This window comes from Trichosurus vulpecula, chromosome 8, assembly GCF_011100635.1.
Source record: "Trichosurus vulpecula isolate mTriVul1 chromosome 8, mTriVul1.pri, whole genome shotgun sequence".
In the NCBI taxonomy this organism is placed as follows: Eukaryota; Metazoa; Chordata; class Mammalia; order Diprotodontia; family Phalangeridae; genus Trichosurus; species Trichosurus vulpecula.
In genome coordinates this window covers 119,064,000-119,089,162 of record NC_050580.1, presented here as the reverse complement: position 1 = coordinate 119,089,162, position 25,163 = coordinate 119,064,000, and the positions used below count along the sequence as shown (strand labels likewise).

General features: G+C 37.1%; 1 protein-coding gene across 1 annotated transcript in view; it reads left to right on the top strand.

The window, feature by feature from the left end:
• Nucleotides 1-23,809: 23,809 nt before the first annotated feature.
• Nucleotides 23,810-25,163, top strand: part of IL16 (interleukin 16) — a 175,476-nt gene continuing 174,122 nt past the window's right edge. Inside the window, exon 1 of the mRNA XM_036736107.1 lies at nt 23,810-24,073. Coding sequence (XP_036592002.1) covers nt 24,034-24,073 — 40 coding nt within the window. The 5' untranslated portion in view covers nt 23,810-24,033. The remainder of the gene's footprint in view (nt 24,074-25,163) is intronic.

Below are 25,163 nucleotides of genomic sequence, written 5' to 3'. Positions count from 1 at the left end.
TTAAGAATAAAACCTAGACAAGTTATATTTTAAAAAAAATCAAAGGAGAGCTGTGCTCATAAAGTAAATTGGATTAAAGTATGAAGACATTATAAGACTTTAAGAGACTGCAGGAAATTGAGTAAGTAGGGTAACCAGGCACGTCCTCTGGAATGTTCAGTCTAACAAACTGCTAGTTAAAACCACTAGACAGTTTCTTGAGAAAGACAAACAGCACCTGCTTAAGAGAAGAATTTGAAGATAAGCTAGAGTAGCACCTGGTCTCTTGGATGTATCACAGCAAAAGGGTTTTGGAGCCAGTCAGTCAAATTTATAGAGGGGAAAAGTACTGGTAAGCAACAAAGAAACAATTTATGGGGACATTAAAAGGAAAGGGGAAACAGGAAGAACAAATAACTACTGTCTTGGGGATAAAGATTTTAGGATAACAGAAAGACTTGAGCTTGTAAATGGATATGAGTCAGTATTGGAACTGGCCAAAAGAGAAAACACATTATGGAGAAGGGAGAAACAGGACTAGAGAAGATGAGGAAAATGCGAGTGTATTATATTGCTAAGAAACTCATGTGAATAGTTTGATGTTTGTGAGTGGTTTAATAGAGATTTATGAAAGTGCTTTGAAAAGTATATAGTGAGATATGTGTTCTACGATTGCCTTTTAATAGAGATAGATTGGGTATTGTACCATTCTTAGAGGCCTAGAAATAGCAGGAAACAGCAGTCCAAATAAGCTTGGGGACTTTCAGTGACTTTCCACTGCCTGCCTAGAAGATAAAGCTCAAATGATTAGTTTGGCACTCAGGGTCTTTGTTGACATCTGGCTCTTACCTATCCCAAATATGAACGGTGGGTAGAAGTTATAGGAACTTACCAGTCAGGTTAATATAAATAACTTCCTGATGACATGAAAGGTCCCATGATACAGTAGAAAGAACAACGGATTTGGATTTTAGAAACAGGGATCTGAGTTTGAATCCTTGAAACCACTTCCTACCAGTGTGATCTTGGAGGAAGCCATTTAACTTCCCTAGGACCTCACTTTCTTCATCTGTGATTGTTGTTGTTGTTTGTCTTTGCTTCTCGAAGAGGACCATGACATCAGGAAGGTGATGTCATGATTTGCAAGTGAATTGGATTTAAGTGAGGCAGGTCTGAGCAAAGTCACCAGACTCACTCTCTCCTCTGGAGCCACCTGGGTCCAGTGGCAAGATATAGATCAGGATGACTGGAGATGGCCCCAGGATGCACTGGGAGACCTTGGACTTTTTAAGTGAAGGTCTTTAACAGGTCTCAGTTTGTGTGAGGCAATGTTCATTCAGCGATGAAGGCTAGGTAAGAAGTGAGGCAAAGAATGGCCTCTTTTGCCTCATCAAAAAAAATCAGTCTGGGAGGAGGATACCCTCAGAGTTTCTGGCCAACACAGAAATCATTGCTATTTATACTCTGAGCCATCAGAGTCCAAACAATGTCCAAGTGAGGCTTAGGCTGGGACCTGACTACAAGTTCTTTAATAATAAGAGCTATAGTATTTATATAGTGCTTTAAGGTTTGCAAAACAATTTATAAACTTCACCTCATTTGATTCTCACAACAACCTTGCATGGTAGTATGATTATCCCCATTTTACAGGTGAGGAAATAGAGGCAGACAGAAATCAAATGACTTGCCAAGGGTCAAGTAAGTATGTATCTGAGTCTCATTGACTCTAGGTCCAGTGCTCTATCCATTGTGCCTCATGCCTCTGGGTCTATAAAGCTAGAAATTGGAATGTTCCAGTGATGGGACAGCAATCGTGCATTACAATGAGGTCCTGTAATGGGATCTGTACAAGCAGAAGCTGATGGGCCCTTGGATCACAGGTGTTATGGGGGAAATTCTCACAATCCCTTTCTTCTCACCTCTCCTTTTTTTGTATTAGCTGAAGAATAGTATTTTTTTCCCTTTGTTTTGAGCTGTAGAACTCAGTGAGCAAAACAAGTGAGGGCTAAGTTCTAAAGCTGCTAATCTTTTATCTAACTCTATCATAGTTTTGTTACTGTTTAGTCATGTTTGACTCTTTGTGACCCCATGCACCATGGGGTTTTCTTGTCAAAAATGCTGGAGTGGTTTGCCATCTTCTTCTCCAGTGGATTTAGTGAAACAGAGGTTTTAAGTGACTTGCCCAGCGTTGTGCACCTAGTAAGTGTCTGAGGCTGAATTTCAACACAAGCCTTCTTGACTCCAGGCCCAGCTCTCTATCCACTGAGTTACCAGTTATTGTTAGTTTTTCAGTTATTACTGATTCTTCATGATTCCATTTGGGTTTTTCTTGGCAAAGATATTGGACTGGTTTGCCATTTCCTTCTCCAGCTTATTTTACAGATGAGAACTGAGGCAAACACAGTTAAGTGACTTGCCTGGAGTCACGCGGCTAGTATGTGTTTGAGGTCGAATTTGAACTCATGTCTTCTTAACTCCAGGCCATCTAGCTGCCCCACTGAGCCACCCAGCTGCCTCCTATTATGGTTTACAAAGGTTTATTGTCCACTCAAGTCTGTCTGTGAACATGTAGGATACTTCTGTTTTTGGTATTTATATACTTATTGGCTGTCACATAGTAGGCATTTAATAAATGATTGTGAATTGATCCATAAGTAATAAGTACTACTAATAAAAAAAAATTACAAATACCAAACAGTATTGAATGAAGAACAAAAAGTGCGTGCCCCAAAGCCCGAGGCATAAAAGGAAATTTATTATCAATCTAGTGAATATTAAATAAGCTGTCTGTATTGATTATTTAATTATTTAACTTTATTTTTCTGTTCTAAATTTAAAGATCAAAAAGAGCGTTTCCCTACAGAAAATAAAATTCAAAGAGGATTCTATAAAGCCATGGCTTTTCACTTCTCGTTGTTTGCTTTAAAAAAAAGTATGTAATAAATTCTACGTGGTATTTGCAAAACTATCCTGCTTCTCTGTGCTTCTTGTTCTGTGTATTTTTCCAAATGTTATAATGGCTTTCTTTTTTTGCGGGGGGGGGGGGTATACTTCTTTCTGGACTGAAATATTTTTTCCTCTGATGTGGGAGCTCAGGTTTTTGGCTATGATATGTACATATACACATACATGTATATATGTATACAATGTACACATACATGTATACATATGTACACATATATGTGTGCATGTACATATATTAATTTCCTTGTTTTATTCTTCCTTTTAATTCTTTCCTCTGGAGCTTTTATTTCATTTTTACCACTATCAATTTTTTGAATACTTGGAGCTTGAATGTGGAGGTCAGACTGAATCAATGGTTAAGAAAGATACTTAGAAATACTCTCTTTCTGTTGTACATGTGGTTATTTTCATTATGGAAGCAACTACTAAACATTTATTATATCTTGATGTAGAATGTCCAAGACTTTTTTTTGAGGGGTTCAGGGAGTCTGTCGATTCTTAAATGATTTCTCCATGATCTGTCTTTTAGGCCAGTTTTATTTTATGTCAGGTATTTGGCTTTTTATTTTTCTTTTAACTTTTAACTTTGTTCTAATATTTTTTTTTCTATTTCTTTGAGTCATTGATTTCTCTTTTATCTATTCTAGTTTTTAGGGAATCCATTACTTAAATAAGGCTTATCATTTTTTCTTCTAAACCATTCTCCTTCATTCTGCCTCTCAGAGGTACTTATCTCTCAGGACTATTGAGAGAATTAAATGAGATAATATTTCTAAAGTGTTTAGTACGGTGTCTGGCACATAGTAGGGCTTAATAAATGCTTATTTTATTTCTTCTTTTTAATTCTTTCCTCTGGAGCTTTTATTTCATTTTTACCTCTGTCAATTATTTTCCTCTAGGAATTTATGTAGTTCTTGTGGAAAATTTATTTTTTCTTTTAGTTTATGCTTACAGTTGTTATAGAGTTAGATTTGGAGAATTTTTAATACTGTTTTAAAATACTCATCTATCTAGCTTTAATTTACTTCAGAACCATGAACTAGCCTGTGCCCTGTTTTTGGGTGGGGGTGAGGGGCTCTATTGGTCTCACCTTCAGTTTCCTAGTTTCTTGGACTGACCTCCACCTCCTAGGATCCACCACCTCTGATTGTTGAAGTCCAGAGTGCTTTATCTTTAGCATCTTCTCTGGTGGCTTAGGACAGAGTGGCACCATACAGATTGGCACCAATCTGGTTGCTGTCCTTCTCCCTGGGGCTTCCAAGATCCCTACTCTAGAGATTTTTAAAGTGACACCTCTGCTGCTGGACACAGAGCCTTGCAGGCTATATGTGTTCCACTTCTGGTCACATCAGCACTCACTTTTCTGAAGGGCCCCCCTTTCCTGTTGCCCTTGGGATGCTGGCTATCTTTCTGTGCAGTTATGGAGTAGAATAAGTCATTTAATGTATTTTCTAATTGGATTTCTTGATCATTAAATGGTCTAGTATGAACTTTAGGGTTTTTTCTTGGAGTAGATATATGGGAGATAGGTATCCTGCCTCCTATTCAGGAATCTAATCTTGGCAGGAAGTCTCTGCCTTATTGTCTTGTGCAAAACCTTTGATTTCTATAGCTTGCTCACATGCTGCCAAGTATATAAAATAGACTCGAGTTATCTTGAAAATGCTAGAGTATTTGATGTCAACATGAGAAACTGTTTCCTATTTAAAACATGCCCCAAATGCAATAACATCAACAGCAATTGATGTTAATTAAGCATGGCATTTTTAAGGAAGATGATTTAAACCTATTAAGGTTCTGTCTAGTCTTAAATCCATTATTATCTTTGCTAAATATAACTAATTATGGTTTCCAATTTAAAGAGTGTCAGTCCAAAACATCTTATTAATCATTTGATATTCATGGATGATGTCAAACTATATGACTTCCTTGAAATCCTTAATCTTGTGGAATGTTTTTCCAATTATGTCAAAATATGGACTCAATAAATATAAAATTCTTATCAAGATAGAGAGTGAATACTTAGAGCTTGAATCTGGAGATCCAATTGAATCAATGGATAAAAGTGAGCCTTAGAAATACTCTCTTGCTGTTGTGCATGTGATTATTTTCATTATAGAAGCAACTACTAAGCAAGTTTTGTAGAGAGCTGAAGACAGAGTCTTCTCTAAATTCCAAATCTTTTGAAAATTCACTTTGAAGTGTGATAGCAAAACTAGAAATTGAAAGGAGGTACTTATTTAAATAGAGTGAAGATTAAGCAGGACTACATGTACTTGTAGGAATAAAGTACAATGATTAAATCTGAAAGTATCCTAAAAGATTCTATCTAGGAGAGTTTAGTGCAGAATCCTAAAAAGGCAGTATCTAGGAGAATTTAGTGCAGAATCCTAAAAAGATAGTATCTAGGAAAATTTAGTGCAGAATTCCCCAAGAATTTACATGGTTCTTGTGGTGTCTAAACTAGTTCTCCAATACAAATCGCAATCTTGGACCAAAGACAGAATTATTTGTCTGTATATTTCCAAGAGAAAACACTGCCCTACAAAAATGCTAGTTACAGACATCCCCAAGTAATCTATTCATAATCCTTTCATAACTGATCATCTTGGATGTGCATGTACATCTTTCTGCAATTTTATTTAGTAAATAAAATAGTGAATTAAATTACAAAAAAGAGAAATACTCTCTTCCAGAAAGACACTTAGAATGTCTTTGAGATAAAGCTGTCAAAGAGAAAGTTGTGTGTGTGTGTGTGTGTGTGTGTGTGTGTGTGTGTGTGTGTATGAATATGTTGACTTAATGGCATCCTGAAATCCAAGCTGATTGGAAAGAAAACATTTAAAGCAATTAATGCCTATGCAATAGCAAGTTTAATGTTCACTTTTGGAACTGTAAAATCTGCTATAACTGATTTGGAAAATATCCTAACAAAAACTTGTATTAACAGGTTATTTGTTAATTAGCATTAACAAACCACAGGACCAAGCAGACTAAGATAGCTAGAGATTAACACTCATTAAAAAGGAGGAAGAGTATTGATAGATATTCTCAGAATATGTGATAAACAAGTTAAAAAAACCTATAGAAGTACTTTTGAAACAAGCAGATATCACCTTACCTAACAGTTAACAACAGACATATGTTATTTGATTCATTGAATTTAATTAAAAGAATGGAATCAAAAGGCCCTCCATGGGCAATATCCACATGAACTTCACCAACAATATATGGACAAAGGAGTTTCTTTTTTTAAAACTAATTAATTTATTTTTGGTTTTCAATATTTAGTTCCCACAAGCTTTTGAGTTTTAAATTTTCTCTGCCTCTCTCCCCTCCCCCCTCCCCAAGACGGCATGCAATCTGATATAGGTTCTACATATACATTCATATTAAACATTTTTGCATTAGTCATGTTGTAAAGGAGAATTAGTACCAATGAGATGAACCACACAAAAGAAGAAACAAAACAAAACCAGAGAGAGAGAGAGAGAGAGCGCAAATAGTATGCTTCCATCTGAATTCACTGGATGTGGATAGCATTTTCCATCATGAGCTTTTCGGAGTTGTCTTAGAACCTTGCATTTTTGAGAAAAGCTAAGTCTAACAAAGTTAGTCAAGGCACAATGTGACTGTAACTGTATGGTGTTCTCCTGGCTTTGCTCACTTCACTCAGCAACAGTTCATATAAGTTTTTCCATTTTTCTGAAGTCCTTTTGCTCATCATTTCTTACAGCACAGTAGTATTCCATTACATTCATATACTACAACTTATTAAGCCATTCCCCAATTGATGGGCATCCCCTCAACTTCCAATTCTTTGTTACCACAAAAAGAAGTGCTGTAAATATTTTTTGTATTGACAAAGGAGTTTCAAACAGATGATTTGGCCATGGATAGTTTTAATGGAAGCAGAAGTTTATAATGGCAATTTAGAGCCAGTATATTGTCACCAGAAATCAGAAGGGTTATATTTAAGGAGCTGAGAATTATAGATCATACAGATTATGAAGGAAATGGCAAAAACAAATAACAAATATCTGTGCAACATATCCCTGTAAACTACCAAAAAATCATCACCTACAAAAATTTAGTAAGACACCACTATGGCTAGAACTCCATATCTGAAATTTCTCATTTCTCAGTGCTTAGCATGTGTGCCTCATAGTAAGCATTTAACAAACATTTCTTTATTTGGCCAACATATGACAAATACCCATGTTCCAGATATCCTTGAGAAGGCTAGTACATCTTTAACATTGTGGCAGTCAGAATTGTTGCTTAAAATTATCAAGGTATAACATAGATTTATGAAACCTTAATGATGTGTTTTTTTATAAAAAAAGATATAGCCATACCAAAGACTCATAATATTCAAGCTTCATGGAATGAAAAACTTTTACTATGTAAAGACCTGGCTGAAAAAATCAAAATTACTTGGGAAGAGGATGCAGCATACTTCATTTTTATCATCTTCTCTGCTCCAAGGTGTACCAAGGATATCTTGGTATAACAGAAGCTGATTGGAAAGAAAACATTTAAATCAATTGATGCCTTACATTAGATGATGTTTCCATTTTAATATGTTTGTTCAACTGCAAAAAACCCCAGACCAAAACACTAGACAGTTATTTGATCTATTTTGTGCAATAGTCCATAAATATTAAATAGAAAGGACTAATAGCAGAGTAACAAGCTGTCTGACATCTAGACTCTACCAAGTAGAAGAGTGTGATAATATTAGTAATAGTTGACATTTATCTAGTGCTTTACGTTCTGCAGATCACTAAATGAATGATCCCCTTTGGGCCTCAAGGAAACTCTGTGAGGTAGTTAATAAGATCATTATTAGTCCCATTTTACAGATGAAGTAACTAAGGCTTGATCATAGCTACAAAGCTAGTAGATGTTGGAGATTGGATAAGAATGCAGGGCTGCCTGAACCCAAGTCTTACTTCGTTAGTGCTTGACTTTATTTAACTCTGAGGGAAAGCTGATTAATACTCAGCCCAAGAGACTAATAGACTCAGAATGTTGGTATTAGAAAGAAAATATAGAAATCATCTCATCCCACCTCCTCAGTTTATTGATAAGGAAATTTATACTTGAAGAAAGTCTCAGGATTCTAAAGCTGACCCAAATGGATCTACTTGGCTAATGGGAGAGATCCTCTCTAGTATTGGGGACTACTTCTAAGTTCCCAATCCCATAGATGATCCCCCAAATCAGTTTGCTACTGTGGTTCACATCTCATCTGTGCAGAGATCAGAATAGCTTTCATATGAGCATAAAAAACCCACCATAATTTTCTGGAAACATTTTTAATCCACTATGAGATATCAATGAGCCTATCTCCTTGATTTTCCTTCTTAGGATGAACGTAAGTGATTAAAGCTGAGAAAATTCCCCAAGGCTTCAATGCCATTACATGAGAACAGTGAAATTCAGGTGGATTTGCTGCTTACTGGGGTCAGAGGTGTCAGTGCTGATGATTACCCACAGCAAACTGAGACATCATTCAGTGGCTTCAAACTGAGACTTCTCCACCCACCTCCTGGTTGGCTGTCATCAAAAGGCTATAAATAACAGGCAGCATTTTGAATTTAGTGCCTTCTAGTATGAGCAAAACTGAGTCAAATGAGAAAACCATCTGCCTCACTATGAATGGGTGTGGCTTTTTAAAGGCAATGTTATTTCTTGCTAAGGATTATTATTTTTGTTACAAAACGTAGAAGATAGCACAAGCCCTTCAGCTGATCAGATCAGGGATTCATTTCTTTTTCCTGCCCCCTCCACCCCCTTCCCTGTGCCTCTTACAATCTCACAGTTTTCTAACTTTAAAAAAACGCTGAGTGCACGGATAATGTTCAGTTTGGAGTCTTAACTCTTTTAGAGGTGCTAAGAAAATAAGAGTGGCCATGAGAATTGGACTATAAGGAAAGCTGAGTACCATAGAATCTATGCTTTTGAATTGTGGTGCTGGAGCAGACTTTTGAGAGTCCCTTGGATAGTGAAGATATCAAATCAGTCAATACTTAAAGAAATTAATTCAGGCTATTCACTGAAAGGTCAAACACTGAATCTGAAGCTTAAATATTTTGGCCACATGATGAAAAGATGGGTCTCATTGGAAAAGACCTTGATGTTGGAAAAGATTGAAGGCAAAAGGAAAAGGGAATAGTAGATGATGAGATGGGCAGGCAGACTCATGGAAATAACAAACATGAGATTGGACAGATTTCGGGAGATAGTGGAGGATAGAAGGGCCTTGTGTGCTATGGTTCATGGGTTCACCAAGGATCAGACTTGACTGTATGACTGAACACCAACAGCAAAAAGAAAGTAAATAACATTCAGAATCATAAGAATTCCTGAGTTGGAACGGGACCATAGGGCCATCTAGATAAACATCTCCCTACATCTCTATGAAGTGGTCATCCAGGCTTTGCCTAAATGCATCTAATGAAGAGGAACCCACCACCTCCTAAGGCAGCCCATTTAACTTTTTGAGAACTTGGATTTTCAGAAAGTTTTTCCTCATATCAAACTTGAATTTGCCTCTTCACAACATCCACCTATCCCTCCCATTTCTATGTTGTAGTAGCACTAATCTATTTCCTCTCTGTACTTGAGGAAATGTGTCATGGCCCTTCCAACCTCATCTTCTCCTCTTCAATCTCAATTCTTTCAACCTGTCTGCTTATAACATGCTCTTCAGATACTTGTGCATTCAGGTTACCCTCCTCTAGACCCTCTTGAGCTTATCAATGCTTGTTCAAAGATATGACATCCAGAATCGAACCCAAGGGTACCAGAAGAGTGACTAGAAGGACCATAAACTCCATTGGCCTGGACACTACACAATCTAAGGTTGTAGTAGCTGTTTTTGGACCACTAAGTAGCACAGTGGATAGAGCATTGGGCTTGAAATCAGAAAGATTAAGTTCAAATCCACTCTCAGAGGCTTACTATGGGAGTGGGGGCAAGTCACTTGCTGTGTCAATTTCCTCAACTATGAAATGGGATAGTAATGGCACCTACCTCTTATGGTTCTTAGGGGGGTCAAATGAGATAGCATTTATAAGTTCTTAGCACAGTGCTTGGCACACAGTTGGCACTTAATAAATGCTTTCTGCCTTCTTGTCTTCCTACTTCCCTTCTATATGACACTGTTGACTAATATTGAGCTTGCTGTCTATTAAAATGTAGATAATTTTCAGATGAACTACTGTCTAGGTATTTGTCCCCCATTTTCTACTTCTGGTAGTTGATTTTTTTTAATCCAAGTGTATGATCTTAAATTTATCCCTATTAAATTTCTTCTCATTAGATTTTACCCAACATCGGGATCTTCTTGAATACTGATTATTATCTAATGTGTTAGCCATCCATCCCAACAATTCCAATGAAATCTACAGGCCCTTGTGAGTGGCACATTCACATCTGTTAGGTCTATGATTTAGTAAGCTCATTTTTTACAATATGACAGTAATAGAGGCTAAAACTTTAAGTCAATCATCAGGGACCAGTTAATTTTGCTGTCTTCAAAGGTTCCTAAACCTTAGCAAGTGTACCAAGCTGGTCACTATGGAGCAAAGCAACAGAGTGGTGATAACACAGTACAAATCCACTGTTTGGAAACCCCCCCCCCCAAAAGCCACACTCTTTTAGTGTGTCAACGTCATCTTTCTTGGTGGAAAATAGCGTATTATTATCAGACAGTCAAAAAGTGTTAAATATCTATTTTGTATTCAGTACTATACCAGGAGGTGTAGGGTAAACAAAAGAAATATGGCAATACCTATCTGCCTTTAAGGGTCTTTGAGGAGGTGGGGAAAAGCCTGGAAGTTGCTTGACCTCTCCCCAGTTTCCCTCAGAAATGTTAAATCAAACCTCTAAATGGATTCTGGAGCAAGAGAATCTACAAAAAGATGGAATGAAACAATTTTTCATCTTAAGGTAACTTAGAAGGACTTTAGGAAAGGTCTATCTCACTTGGCTAAAAGGGGAGAGCAGCCAAGTGCAGATGGTGTCTGGGCAAGCCAGCAGGAGACTTTTAGCCATAGCAAAGATTAGCAACTGAAGCCGTTTGGTCCTGGCTCAATAGGCCAGTGGCACAACAGGCCATCTGTGAGGCCACCAACTCCAGTACAGAAGGCAAACTGCCTGCCCTGGAACCCTGGCATAATAGGTGCCAATAGGCCAGGTTACTCCGGAACAGTGGGTGAGCTGCCAGTACCTGAGGCCCTGGCACAGAAAGCCAGTGACCAGAACCCTGGCCCCCATCACAAGAAGCTTGGGACAGTGCCCCCTTGTGCCCCAGAAGTAGAGCTAAACTTTAAAAGTGATGAAATAGACTAAAAATGAGCAAAAACCAGAAAAGAACTCTGACTGTAGAAAGCTACTATGATGACATGGAAGATCAAAACACAAACTCAAAAGAGGACAATAATGTCAAAATGCCTACACAAGAAGGCTTTTTGGGCTTGAGACCAATTCATATTCCCCTTGGAAGAGCTCAGAAAGGATTTTAAAAATCAAATAAAAGAGGTAGAAGAAAAATTGGGAGAAGAAATAAGAGTTATGCAAGGGAGAGTCAATAGCTTGGAAAACAAAGGACAAAAATAGACTGAAGAAAACAATTACTTAAAAATATAATTGGCCAAATGAAAAAAAAATCCACTGAAGCAAACAACCCCTTAAAACAATTGGCCAAATGGAAAAGGAGGTAAAAAGATAACTGAAGAAAATAATTCCTTAAAAATTAGAATTGGGCAAGTGGAAGCTAATGACTCTATGGGAGTCAAACAAAATCAAAAGAATGAAAAAATAGAAGAAAATGTAAAATACCTCAGTGGAAAAACAACTGATATGGAAAATAGATCCAGAAGAGATGATTTAAGAACCAATGGACTAAGCCATGATAAAAAAGAACCAGGATAGCATCTTTCAAGAAATTATCAAAGAAAATCACCCTGATATCCTAGAACTAGAGTAATTGAAAGAATCTACTGATCACCTCCTAAAAGAGATATAAAAATGTTAACTCCGAGGAATATTGTGGCCAAATTCCAGAATTATCAGGTCAAGGAGAAAATATTGCAAGCAGCCAGGAAGAAATAATTCAAATATCAAGGAGCTGCACTCAAGATTACATAGGACTTAGTAGCTTCTACATTAAGGGGTTGAAGGGCTTGGAATATGATATTCCAGAAGGCAACAGAGCTTAGATTACAACCAAGAATCAACTACCTGGCAAAATTGAGCATAATCTCTCAGGGGGAAAGATGGATATTTAATGAATTAGGGGACTTTCGAACTTTTCTGAAAAGACCAGAGCTGAACAGAAAATTCAGTCTTCAAATACAAGACTCAAGAGAAGTATAAAAAAGTAAACAGGAAAGAAATGCTATTCAATAAGGTTAAACTATATCCCTACATGGGAAGATGATACTTGTAACTCCTGAAAACTGTATCTCTATTAGGGCAATTAGAAGGAGTATGTATAGACAGAGGGCATGAGCATAAGTTGACTTTGCTGTGATGAGATAAAAAAATTAAGGGGTGAACAAAAGATTGTACTGGAAGAAGATGAAAGAGAGAGGCATAATAGGGTAAGTTACATCATATAAAAAGATGCAAAAGACCTATTACAATACAGGGAAAGAAGGAAGGGAGGTAAGTTTTATTTGGACCTTACTGTCATCAGATTTAGCTCAAAGAGGGAATGACATACACAGTCAGATGGGTACAGAAACTTAATCTTACCCTATAGGGAAGTAGGAGGGGAAAGGGGAAAGAAAATGGAGGCAGGGGCTGATAGAAGAAAGGGCAGATTGAGGGAGGTGGTGGTCAGAAGGAAAACACTGGTCAGGAGGGACAGGGTGAAAGGAGAGAGAAATGTATAAATGGGAGGGGGGAATAGGTTGGAGGGAAATACACAGTTAGTAATCATAACTATGAATGTGAATGGGCTGAACTCTCCCACAAAACAGAAGTGGATAGCAGAGTGGATTAACCCCATAATCCTACAATATGTTGCTTCAAGAAACGCATTTGAAGCAGAGCTACACACAGAGTAAAGGTAAAAGGTGGGATCAGAGTATATTATGCTTCAGCTGAAGTTAAAAAAGTAGGAGTAGAAATACTGATCTCAGACAAAGAAAAAGGAAAAATAGTTCTAATTAAAAGAGTTAATGAAGGAAATGCATCTTGCTAAAAGGTACCAGAGACAATGAAGTAGTATCAATACTAAACATATATGCATCAAGTAGTATAGTATCCAAATTCTTAGCACAGAAGTTAAGTGAGTTACCGGAAGAAATAGACAGTAAAACTTTACTAATGGGGGACTGCAACCTCCCCCCTCAGAACTATATAAATCTAGCCACAAAATAAACAAGAAAGAAGTTAAGGAGGTGAATAGAATTTTAGAAAAGTTAGATATGATAGACTGCTGGAGAAAATTGAATGGGGATAGAAAGGAATATGCCCTTTTCTCAGTGGTACTGACCCCTACACAAAAATTGACCATGTATTCGGGCATAAAATCCTCTCAATCAAATCAGAAAGGCTGAAATACTAAATGCATCCTTTTCAGATCATGATGCAATAAAAATTACATGTAATAAAGGGCCATAAAAAGTAGGTTAAAAGTTAATTGGAAATTAAATAATCTAATCCTAAAGAATGAGTGGGTCAAACAACAAATCAAATAAATAATAATTTCATCAAAGAGAATGACAATAATGAGCCAACATATCAAAAATTATGGGATGCAGACAAAGCAGTACTTAGGGAAATTTTATATCTCTAAATGCTTACATGAATAAAATAAAGAAAGACTAGATCAATGAATTGGGCATGTAACTAAAAAAGCTAGAAAAAGAACAAGTTAAAAATCCTCAATTAAATACCAAATGAGAAATTCTGAAAATCAAAGGAGAAATTAATAAAATTGAAAGTAAGAGAACTATTGAACTAATAAATAAAATTAAGATCTAGTTTTATGAAAAAACAATAAAATAGATAAACCATAGGTTACTTTGATTAAAAATAGAAAGAAGAAAACCAAATTACCAGTATCAAAAATGAAAAGGGCGAATTCACCACCAATAAAGTGGAAATTAAAGCAATGATTAAGAGCTATTTTGCCCAACTTTATGCCAATAAATCTGAGAACCTAAGTGAAATGGATAAATATTTACAAAAATATAAGTTGTCTAGGTTAACAGAAGAGGAAATAAACTACTTAAATAACACCATTTTAGAGAAAAGAAATTAAAGAAGCTATTAATGAATTCCCTAAGAAAACATCTCCAGGGTCAGATGGATTCATGAATGAATTCTATTAAAGATTTAAAGAACAATTAATTCCAATATTATATAAACTATTTGGGGAAATAGGTGAAGGAATTTTACCAAAATTCCTTCTATGACACAAATATGGTACTGATACTTAAACCAGGAGGAGCCAAAACAGAAGGAAAAGTATAGAAAAATTTCCCTAATGAATACTGATGCAAAATTTAAAAATAAAACATTAGCAAAACGATTGCTGCACTTTATCATGAGGATAATAGGCCATGACCTGGTGGGATTTATACCAGGAAGGCAGGGCTGCTTCAAAATAAGGAAACTATCGGCACAATTGACCATATCTACAACAAAATAAACAGAAATCATACGATTATCTCAACAGAAAAAAAAAAGCAGAAAATGCTTTTGACAAAACACAGCAACCATCCCTATTAAAAACATGAAGGAGCATAAATAAAAGATGTTTTCCTTAAAATGATTAATAGTATCTATCTTAAACCACCAGCAAGCATTATATGTAATGGGGAAAAGGTAGAAGCCTTCTGAATAAGATAAGGGGTGAAACAAAGAAGCCCATTATCACCACTGTTATTCAATATTGTACTAGAAATGTTAGCTTTAGCAATAAGAGAAGAAAAAGAAATTGAAAGAATTAGAAAAGACAATGAAGAACCAAAGCTGTCACTCTTTGCAGATCATATGATGGTATACTTAGAGAATCCTACAGAATCAACTAAAAAACTGCTTGAAATAATTAACAACTTTGGCAAGTTGCAGGATATAAAAACCCCCTATAAATCATCAGCATTTCTATATATTATCAACAAAACCCAGCAGTAAGAGATAGAAAGAGAAATTCCAGGTAAAATAATTGTAGGCAGTACAAAATATTTGGTAATCTACCTTCCAAGACAAACCCAGGAACTATCTGAACACAATTACAAAACACTTTTCCCACAAAAAGTCAGATCTAAACAATTGGGAAAATATTAATTGCCCATGGGTGGGCTGAGCTAATATAATAAAAATAACAATTCTACCTAAACTAATTTACTTATTCAATGCCATATGGAGCTAGAAAAATAATAACAAAATTCATGTGGCAGAACAAAAGGTTAAGAACATCAAGGGAATTAATGAAAAAAAATAAAGGAATATGACCTAGCCATACCAGGTCTAAAAATATATTATAAAGTGGCAATCATCAGAACTATTTGGTACTGGCTAAAAAAAGTAGATTGTTGAATCAGTGGAATAGTTTAGGTACACAAAACACAGTAGGAAATGACTATGGTAATTTACTGTTTGATAAACCCAAAGACTTTAGTTTCTGGGTTAAGACCTCAGTATTTGACAAAAACCTCTGGGAAAACAGTATGGCAGAAACTAGGCATAGACCAACACCTCACACTGTACACCAAGATAAGGTCAAAATGGCTACATGATTTAGACATGAAGGGTGATGCCATAAGCAAATTAGGAGAGCAAGGAATAGTTTGCCTGTCAGATCTATGGAGCAGGGAAGACTTTATGATCAAACAAGAGATAGAGAACATTATGAAATGCAAAATGGGTGATTTTGATTACACTAAATTGAAAAATTTTTACACAAACAAAACCAATACAACCAAAATTAGAAGGAAAGCAGAAAGCTGGAAAACAATCTTTAAAGCAAGGATGTCTGATAAAGGCCTCATTTCTCGATTAGAACCAAGTCAAATTTAAAAGAATACAAGTCATTCCTTAATTGATAAATGGCCCAAGGATATGAACAGGAAGTTTCCACCTATAAGACTGGATAACATGACAGAAAAGGAAAGTGATAAATGTTGGAGTAGAGGTGGGAAAATTGGAACACTAATGCATTGTTGGTGGAGTTGTGAACTGATCCAACTGTTCTGGAAAGCAATTTGGAGCTATGCCCAAAGGGCAACCAAACTGTGCATATCCTTTGATCCAGCATTATAACTACTAGGTCTGTATGATCATAAAAAGGGAAAAGGACCCACATGTACAAAAATATTTATAACAACTCTTTTCATAGTGGCAAAGAATTGAAAACTGAGGGGATGCCCATCAATTAGGGAATGGCTGAACAATCTGTGGTATATGAATGTAATGGAATACTATTGTGCTATAAGAAATGATGAGCTGGTGGATTTCAGAAAAACCTGAAAAGACTTACATGAACTGATGCTGAGTGAAGTGAACAGAACCAGGAGAACATTGTACACAGTAACAGCAATATTATGCGATGATCAACTATGACAGACTTAGCTCTTCTCAGCAATACAATGATGCAAGGTAATTCCAAAAGACTCATGATGAAAAATGCTATCCACATCCAGAGAAAGAACTACGGAGTCTGAATGCAGATTGAAGCATACTATTTTCACTTTTTTATTTTTTGTTTTTACTTTCTCATTGTTTTCTCCTTTCATTCTGACTCTTCATTTACAACGTGACTAATGTGGAAATATGTTTAACATGATTGTGCATATATAATCTATATCAGGTTGCTTGCTGTTTTGGGGAAGGGAGAGGGAAAAGAGGGAGAAAGACTTGGAATTCAAAATCTTATAAAAATAAATGTTGAAAACTATCTTTACATGTCATTGGAAAAAAGTACTATCAAGTGGGCAAAAAGAAAAAGAAAAGTATCTTCAGGTCAATCTCACTTTTATGAAAGAGGAGGTATAGGATTATATAGCCCTGTGAGTGGGAGAGGGGGAGTAACTGCTATGTAGACCCTCTCCTTCCCTTTTCCCCTCCCTTTTTAACCTCTCTTTAGCCTCTCCCCTTTCATCTCACTGTAGCATATTTATTCAGGTGTATTGTGATCACAATAAATATTGTGATTAGCTGTAGGCTGTGTCTTGATTATTGATAATTCCCTGATATCTGATTACAGTATAATTTTTGGAGGATTCACCAAGTACTACTTGCCCTGTGTCAGTTTTTCTGGCACTTTGGAAGTGCTTTCCTGGTCTCCTGTCTTTATCTCACTCTTTGGACCATTTCTCTTAATTGATTTCCTTCATGGCATTTATTTACATTTGACCTGCCTAGATCTCTGATCTGTAAGCACTGCACAGATATAATCTCGGATTTGAAATATATAGAGAGTGATACAATTTGTTAACTCAGATCACTTTCTTACTTTGATATTCCTGACTTGGTGTCAGAAGACTTGGACTCAAATCATGTCTTGTACACTTACTACGAATGGGATCTTAGGTAAAACACTTATACTCTTAGAGTCTCAGTTTTCTTATCTGAATAACATGGATAATCAGAGGCATGAGCTGCATGTTTTACTAGAATGTACACCTAGCAGATGTTTTTTATTTCTTAAGGCAAGAATTTATTGAGTATTTAATCATAAGGAACATAATTTTTATTCATCAAACTAAAGAAAATAAAAGAACTATCTTAATTTTAAAAATTAACATCTAAACTTTAAAATATAAACATAAAAAATGAGAAACAATTTTTTCATACTTTATGGTGTCCTTGGGCAAACCCAGCATACTTTGCACACATGCTTATGAGCATATTAAAATTGGTATTACTTACCTTTTACTATTGTTGTGAATAAAATGCATTGTAAACCTTAAGGCACTATATAAGTTGAGTTATCCTCCTCTCCCTCCTCCACCTCCTTTTTTCACTTGGGTGGATCCATAATCACCTTGTCATGTAGATCACAACCCACCATGTCTTTTCATGCTGTGTGATTCTTTTAAAAGTCCTCTCATACGTTTTCAATAGAGGATCTACCTTCCAAAAATGTTGGGAGAATTCCTCTAGGTGCTTTTGCTTTTTGTGGTTACCAGTACAGTAGTCAAGTTGTAGGTCTGTTACTTCTCATTCTCTCTACTGGACCAGACCACCTCTTCTTCCAGTCAAACATTTTCTTGGTAATTTATATTCCACTTCTTGCTTATGAGTCACCATTAGCAGTATACATACACACACACATACATACATATATATACATATATATGTATGTGTGTATATATATATATATATACATACATATATATATATATATATATATATATATATATATATATATATATATGCAGTGTGCTTAGCAATAAGTATAGCCTGCTAACACTAATTATGTGTCTCTCAAATTTTAACCTTTTGGCAGTCATGATGATCCCCTACTCCCTGTCACATAAAATTACTAGGAGACTATTAGCACTAAAAGGATTGATTTTACTTCGGGGAAAAGCCTGGGATCTTTGAAGATTCTGTGAAATTTCTGAAATGCATCCTTGCCACTCTCTTCATTCTATTCATTAGCTCGTTGTCCTCCTTCAGTGTCTATCCAAGATATGTGTACTCAATGGGTTATCCATTCAATTGCATTTCATGTAAGAAGGATGCACTTCTTTTTTCTTTTGTGCAAAACTAGGCTGATCATTTCAAGTGATTCGAGATCTCACAAAAGAAACTTCTTGATAGTTTTGGGCTTAATGAAATCAGCAAAATTTTATTGGCAGATAGGAACATTTGCAGAAAATCTCTGTTTCTTTTGGACTTTCTACAGAGTGTCATCCATGGCAGAAAATGCATGCCTTTGGCAAGCATACATTTCCTCATTTAATGCTTTACACAATATTATAACCAGAGGAACACACAGCAAAGTTATCTTTGATTGCATCTATTAAGGACTTTTGTCTAATCTCAGATTACAAATCAGGGAGATACCTGATTAAAGGAACGTTTTTATGACCACATTTTGTTCTATTGTGCCAAATGTTTTTTGTTTTTTTTCCTCAATACGCAATAAATTCACTAGGATCTTGTATTCTATATACTGTCCAGTTAACTATATGACTGTGAAGGTGGACTTTGCTATGGAAATCCATTGTTGAAGCTCTACTGTTCCCTTCCCATGTTTTCAAGGATACCCTCCATATAAGCATAGACTATTCTCATAAAAATTTATAGAGATGAGAAAGTAGGCATGTTGGTTGTTATTGCTAAAATCTTTTTGGTTGTCTTAAAAACTCCATTCTTTTATTATCTTTTCCCCTTTATGTTATCTTTGAAATCAACACCTTAGTGCCTTCAAATTTGTGTCACCTCCAGTGTAGGTATCTGCTTTTATGTGCACCTGGTCAGGTTCAAAAGCTCTTCCTAATGTCGTCCTCTTAAATGCCATTTCTACATCCTCATAAAGCAGAGGGAATATGGAGGTTATAATACAAATTTTGCTTATATGCTGTCCTACTTTGAAATTTATCTATGAATGCTCATAGGATATTCTGATTTAGTTAGATCTCACACCTAGATTTGTGCAGGTCAATCTTTCCCTCCACAGTTCTTTTTTAAATTTTGTGAGATTGTATCATTCCTATTTTTGCATATTCCTCCCTTACATAATGATGGGCAAGATCTTTCAACTCTGAGTCTCATTTTCATCATTTTCTAAAGTAGAGATAATAACACTTCCCTTGAAGCATTATTTATTCATTCACCCATCCATCTATTTATTTACTTACCTTCCTCATTCATTCATTTATTCACTCATTTATCTATCTATCTATTTTTTTGGGGGGGGGGACTGGACTTTAGAGTTTAATCCTTCTTCCAAAGCAGATTGATACCTACTCTGCAATTTATAATTTTGGAGAGTTGCCTGGGGCTCTAAGAAGTTAATTGATTTATTTGGAGTCATATAGACAGTCTGTATCAGAGTCAGGCATTGAATCTAGCTCTTTTTGACCCTTAATCTGGCACTCTTTTCGCTGTGCTGTGCTGATGCTGAAGCTCTCTATTTCTTTATTAGGAAGTGGCATGTCATGGTGCAAAGAGGGTCAGACATAAGGCTTAGGAGATCTGAGCTTCAGTTTTGCCTCTGACACATGCTAGCTCTGTGATCATTCAATTCAATTATAATCATTAGATTATATTTTCAAATAAATATAATATGTTGAATACATTTGTGACTAATATAGCACATAGAAATAATTCAAAATTATTTATAATGCATTCATATCCAATATGTTATATTCAATATAATAGAGAAACAAAGGTCAAAATTGATGGAAGGCTTAAAGGGAGAACAAGAGAGAGTTCCTCATGACCATGAAAGATGAAAAACGTAAATTAAGAGACGGAAAGATAGGGTGACCAGAGCCTGCTAAAAGGTGGTAAAAACATGAAAAAGGGACACCAGAAGGCCTAATGTTGAAGAAGACAGGGAGGACTGGATCTGTGATTTAATTGATATAAGAAACTCCTGGATGAAGAAATTTTCTCCACCAAGAAATGCAAGTTATACCTTCTGTGCAACTAATGTTTTAGAGAGTTGCCTAGAGCAGGGGGAACTTAAATGATATGCCCAGGTTCACACAGATGGTACTTATCAGAAGGAGGACTTGAACCCAGATCTTCCTGACTTTGGGGCCAGCTGTCTATTCACTATTCTGCCTCTCATGTTGAAAAGGATGAAAAAAGATGAATTCTTGTTCACTTCCATTTTTTTTACTCACCTGTGTATCTTTACCATTTCCTTGAGCCAAAGAAGTTTGTTTTGGCTCATTAACTGCCCAGAGATATTCCTTTGGCTCAGATTCAAAGGTTAAAAGTGAAGAGTGTATATCATGCTAAGACCGAGACTCCTAGTGAAAGAGATGGAGCCTTCTTCGAATTCTTGGGTTTACCCACCTGTGGAAACAATTTTAGGCTCTATTATCATCATAATAACTCACTGGAGTCGTAACTTGGCGATTTTGTGCCCCAGGGTAAATATCACAAACTGTACCCAGGGGAAGCAGCATAAAGTTCACTTGGTGTGGCATGGAGCATTGCCTTGTGGGGAGGCAGCAGAGAATCTGGGACACTGAGGCCACTGCTGGGGAGACTCCCCAGTGTATGGGGTGGGGTGGAGGTAGGGGGGATATGAAGGACAAGATGGGCCAGTAGAAAAACTTAACTCTATACAATATCTGCTAGCTTCCTATTTTAATTTTTCTTGCTAAACAGGCTCTAAATTCTGTGGGACAGTAGAAAGCACATGTAAATTGAAGTTAGAGGCCCCTACTTTGTATGCTGGCCCTGTTAGTTGCCATATTTGTGACCTGTACGACTTCCAGTGTCTCATTTCTAAAATGAGGAGGTGGGACCTCTGAGGTCCCTTCTAGCTCTCTCAATCTATGATACAAATGAATACACGTGCTCTCATCATCTTCCAAATTCTGCATCTTCTAAATTTATTGCCTTGGAATGAGGCGCTAGTCACCCCACCCTGGTTCTGGCTCTAAGCTCACACAGGACTTTTCCTTTTACAAAGGGATAGATTTTGTGTGTCAGAGATATCCAGCACAAATTAGGCAGCTCAAGGAGGACAGGGTTCTAGTTAAGCCTTTGTATAGAGGCCCAAAGATTTTCTTGGAATCTTTTAGTTTGGAATTCACCTCCCCTTCTCTGATGTACAGTCGTGGGTCACTTCTAAATTGTAGCCCCAGGTGACATCGTGTATTGCGTTTCCTTGGAAGTTTTCTTTTTTTTTTTTTTTTGAGGAGGGAAGGGAGGGCAATTGGGGTTAAGTGGTTTGTCCAAAGTCACACAGCTATTAAGTGTTTCAAGTGTCTGAGGTCGGATTTGAACTCAGGTCCTCCTGACTCTAGGGCTGGTGCTCTACTCACTGTGCCACCTAGCTGCCTCTCCTTGGAAATCTTAACACCTTTCTCAGAGGAAAATGTTCAATGGCATCAAGCAGGGAGGCCTGCTTAAGGAAACAAAGGGTTAAATAATATTAGCTCACATTTCCATAGGGCCTTAAAGTTTGAAAAATGTTTTCCTTATAAGACCTTGGTGAAATTTAAAAGGAATTGCAAATTGTATGTAATAGATTTGCAATTTCATGTGCAGTCATCTTTTTTGTTGTTGTGGTTATACTGAGTTACAGAAATGCTTGTTTTATTCCATAAATTAAACATAAAATAAATAAAAATTAAATTTTTTTTAAAAAAAATAAACTAGTAGTACAGGCATTGCCACCCTCTATCTATAGATGGAGAAACTGAAGCTTAGAGAAATTAAATGATTTGCCCAGAGTCACACAGCTAATAAATGTCAGAGCTGGGAGTCAAACCTGAGGATTCTCCTGACTTCAGGTTGATTGCTCTTTCCCCTATCCCATGGAATCTCCATAAAGATCTGAAGAAGTATTTGTCTGGGTTGTTAATGAAGGGCAGGGCCAGAGGGTCCCTAAATAAAGATGTCCTTGGGGTGAAGCATTTTTTCTGCTCAGGGTAAATAACATGGTAAGCTGAAAAACCTAGGTAGGCACAATATATGGTGCTATAGGTGATAGACAGATAACCTGAATCTTCTCTTCTCCTAAGCAGGACCCTTGCGACCTTTCACTTTACCCCAAGAGTCAATAGTAATAACTAGGACAAATATTGTCTCATTTTATCCTTACAATAACCAGGGAATTATGTTATTATCTCCATTTGACAGATGGGGAAACTGAGGCCTGCAGGGGTTAAGGGACTCGACCAGAGTCACACAGGGGGTAAATGTCTGAGGCTGGGTTTGTACTCAGGTTTTCCTGATTCTAGATCCAACCCACCTTACCTTCTCCCAGGTAGCCCCGAGTATAGACTGCTACATGATCTGTCCCTGCCTGTCGAAAGGCCCAGTAGCCCCACATCACAGCCCCCCAGGGACAGCGCTGCCTTTAGAGTTGGCCATCTGGGATTGGACCACAATTGTGCAGTCAAGCCCAGAGACATAGATCGGTTGCAAAGATAGTCGCGTGGCTTCCAAGTCCACAAATGAAATCCTAGGGAGTCGTCCGGAGAAACATGTGGCTCCAGAGCCCAGAGGACAAAACAATAAACAAAACAGGACACAATGCCAGACTTGCTAATTGTTTAGGGTCGAAGTTCTCCTCCCTCCCCTTTCCCCCCTTATCCAACTTTATGCTTCCCCTTACACAGAAGAGGGTCTCAGTTCCTTCTATTTGTTTTGGGTCATGCCTGCCTCCACCTTTCCCCTGAGTTAAACTCGTACTTTTCAAGACACAGACTTTATTCACTTAGGGGGCGGTCCTCCCCAAGCCTTTTGGAGAGTTTATGAAAGGCGTTTTCACTTGGATTAAACAACCACAGTGTGTATGTGTGTGTGTGTGTGTGTGTGTATGTGTGTGTATGTGTGTGTGTGTGTGTGTGTGTGTGTGCGCGCGCGTGTGTGTTTAAATGAGGAGCAAATGAATCATTTCAATTTTGGGCAAGGAGTTGAGGTGTTGTATTTGTACCATGCAATTACATAAAAGCACCAAGGGCCAGTTAACCAGTGAGGGGGCAGGGATTCCAGAGCCCCAAACGCTCTAAAGATTTTTAGCACATTTTCCATACATTAGCCCTCCAGAGAAGGGGTGTTTTACCTTCTTCTAACGGACACAGAGTCCAAAGGAAAGTTTGAGGTTTTACATTTCTGTTTGTAGTACAGGAAAAGGGTTACGATCTGAGTGGTGAATTCAGTGAAATTATACTGCCATTATACACATCTGCCTAGCTAAGAGGGAGGCAGTTGGAAGTTCCCAATCTAAAACATTAAAGATTTGTTGGCAAAAAAAGAGGGGGGGAAGGAACTTTCGGCTGAGGAAAAGTAGCTATATTAAGAAGGCAGTCTGCTCACTTAAGAGTTACTTTCAAACACTAAAAAAAGTAGGAGTTGCCATCTCTCGTCCAGAATATATTGAACATCCTGAAGGGAGCTGTTTTCATCCATGAAATAACAGTTATGAGCCTGCAAAAGAAGATATTTTTGAGACGTGACAATGGTAAGCATAACTTTCTTTTATGATTTCTATACATTTATTCTTGAGATTTCAGCCTGGGAACGGACCCAGTTCTAAAAGTATGACTAGTTCAATCTCATATTATAAGGGAGTATTTATGGGGGAGAAAGAATATCCTTAAGAAAACTGTTACAATTTAAGGTTATATTTGAGAAAGGAATGCTTCTGTATTAGTTATGTTCATTAGAGCATGTTATAATCCAAGTGGTCAGTATTTGGATTGGGTGTGTGTGGGGTGGGGAGGGTGTGTGGGTGGGGGAAGAGGAGCAGGGGTCTCTGATCTCCAAAGAGGCTCTCAAAGTGATCAGGTTTGCATCTGATGGCTACAGCTCTGTCCTCTGGCATTTCTCTTGCGTCCCGGGGCTGTGTGTGGACTGACAGGGTCTCAGCTCGCTCAAATTTCAGTGAGATGGAAAAAGGAAGTGATACTAAGCAAATCGGGCAGTTTGAAAGGCCAGGGAGTGTGGAGAGTGGTAGAGGAGAATTAGAATCAAAATGTCATAGCTGTTAGACCTCAAAAAGGACCTCCACTGTCTTCAGGCAGGGAAGGTATTAAAATTGAGCTCATTTTAAAAACCTGTTTCTTTGCGGCCAAAACCCTACAAAAACAAGAATCAGAAAGAAGGACTTTAACCCCTTTTTCCATCTTTTAAAGTCAACACAGAGCTTGGCTTTATGTCAGCTCTGTTGTAACTTTGGCATTTGAAAGTAAACACATGGTTTTCTTTAAAAAAATGAGGAGAAGAAAAGGCACATTTTGATTTTTCTAACTCCAGGGAGATATGGCTATGACCCTGGAATTAATTTACTTTGGTTCCATTAAAACATCCTCTGAAGTCAGAAAATATTTAGAGACTAATAAGCTCCTTCTCCCACTTATTAGACTTAGAGCAAGAATTATCTGATATCCAAACTTGTGGACGTCAGTGAACACATTTAATGGTACCCAAGTGGCCCAATAGAATTAATGTGCCCCTGGTTATAACTAGCAGGGGGAGTTGAAGCCCTGAGAACATCCAGCTCTGTCTGAATTAATTAGGAGGCACTGTGGTGCAAGTGACTTGAGAGCAGA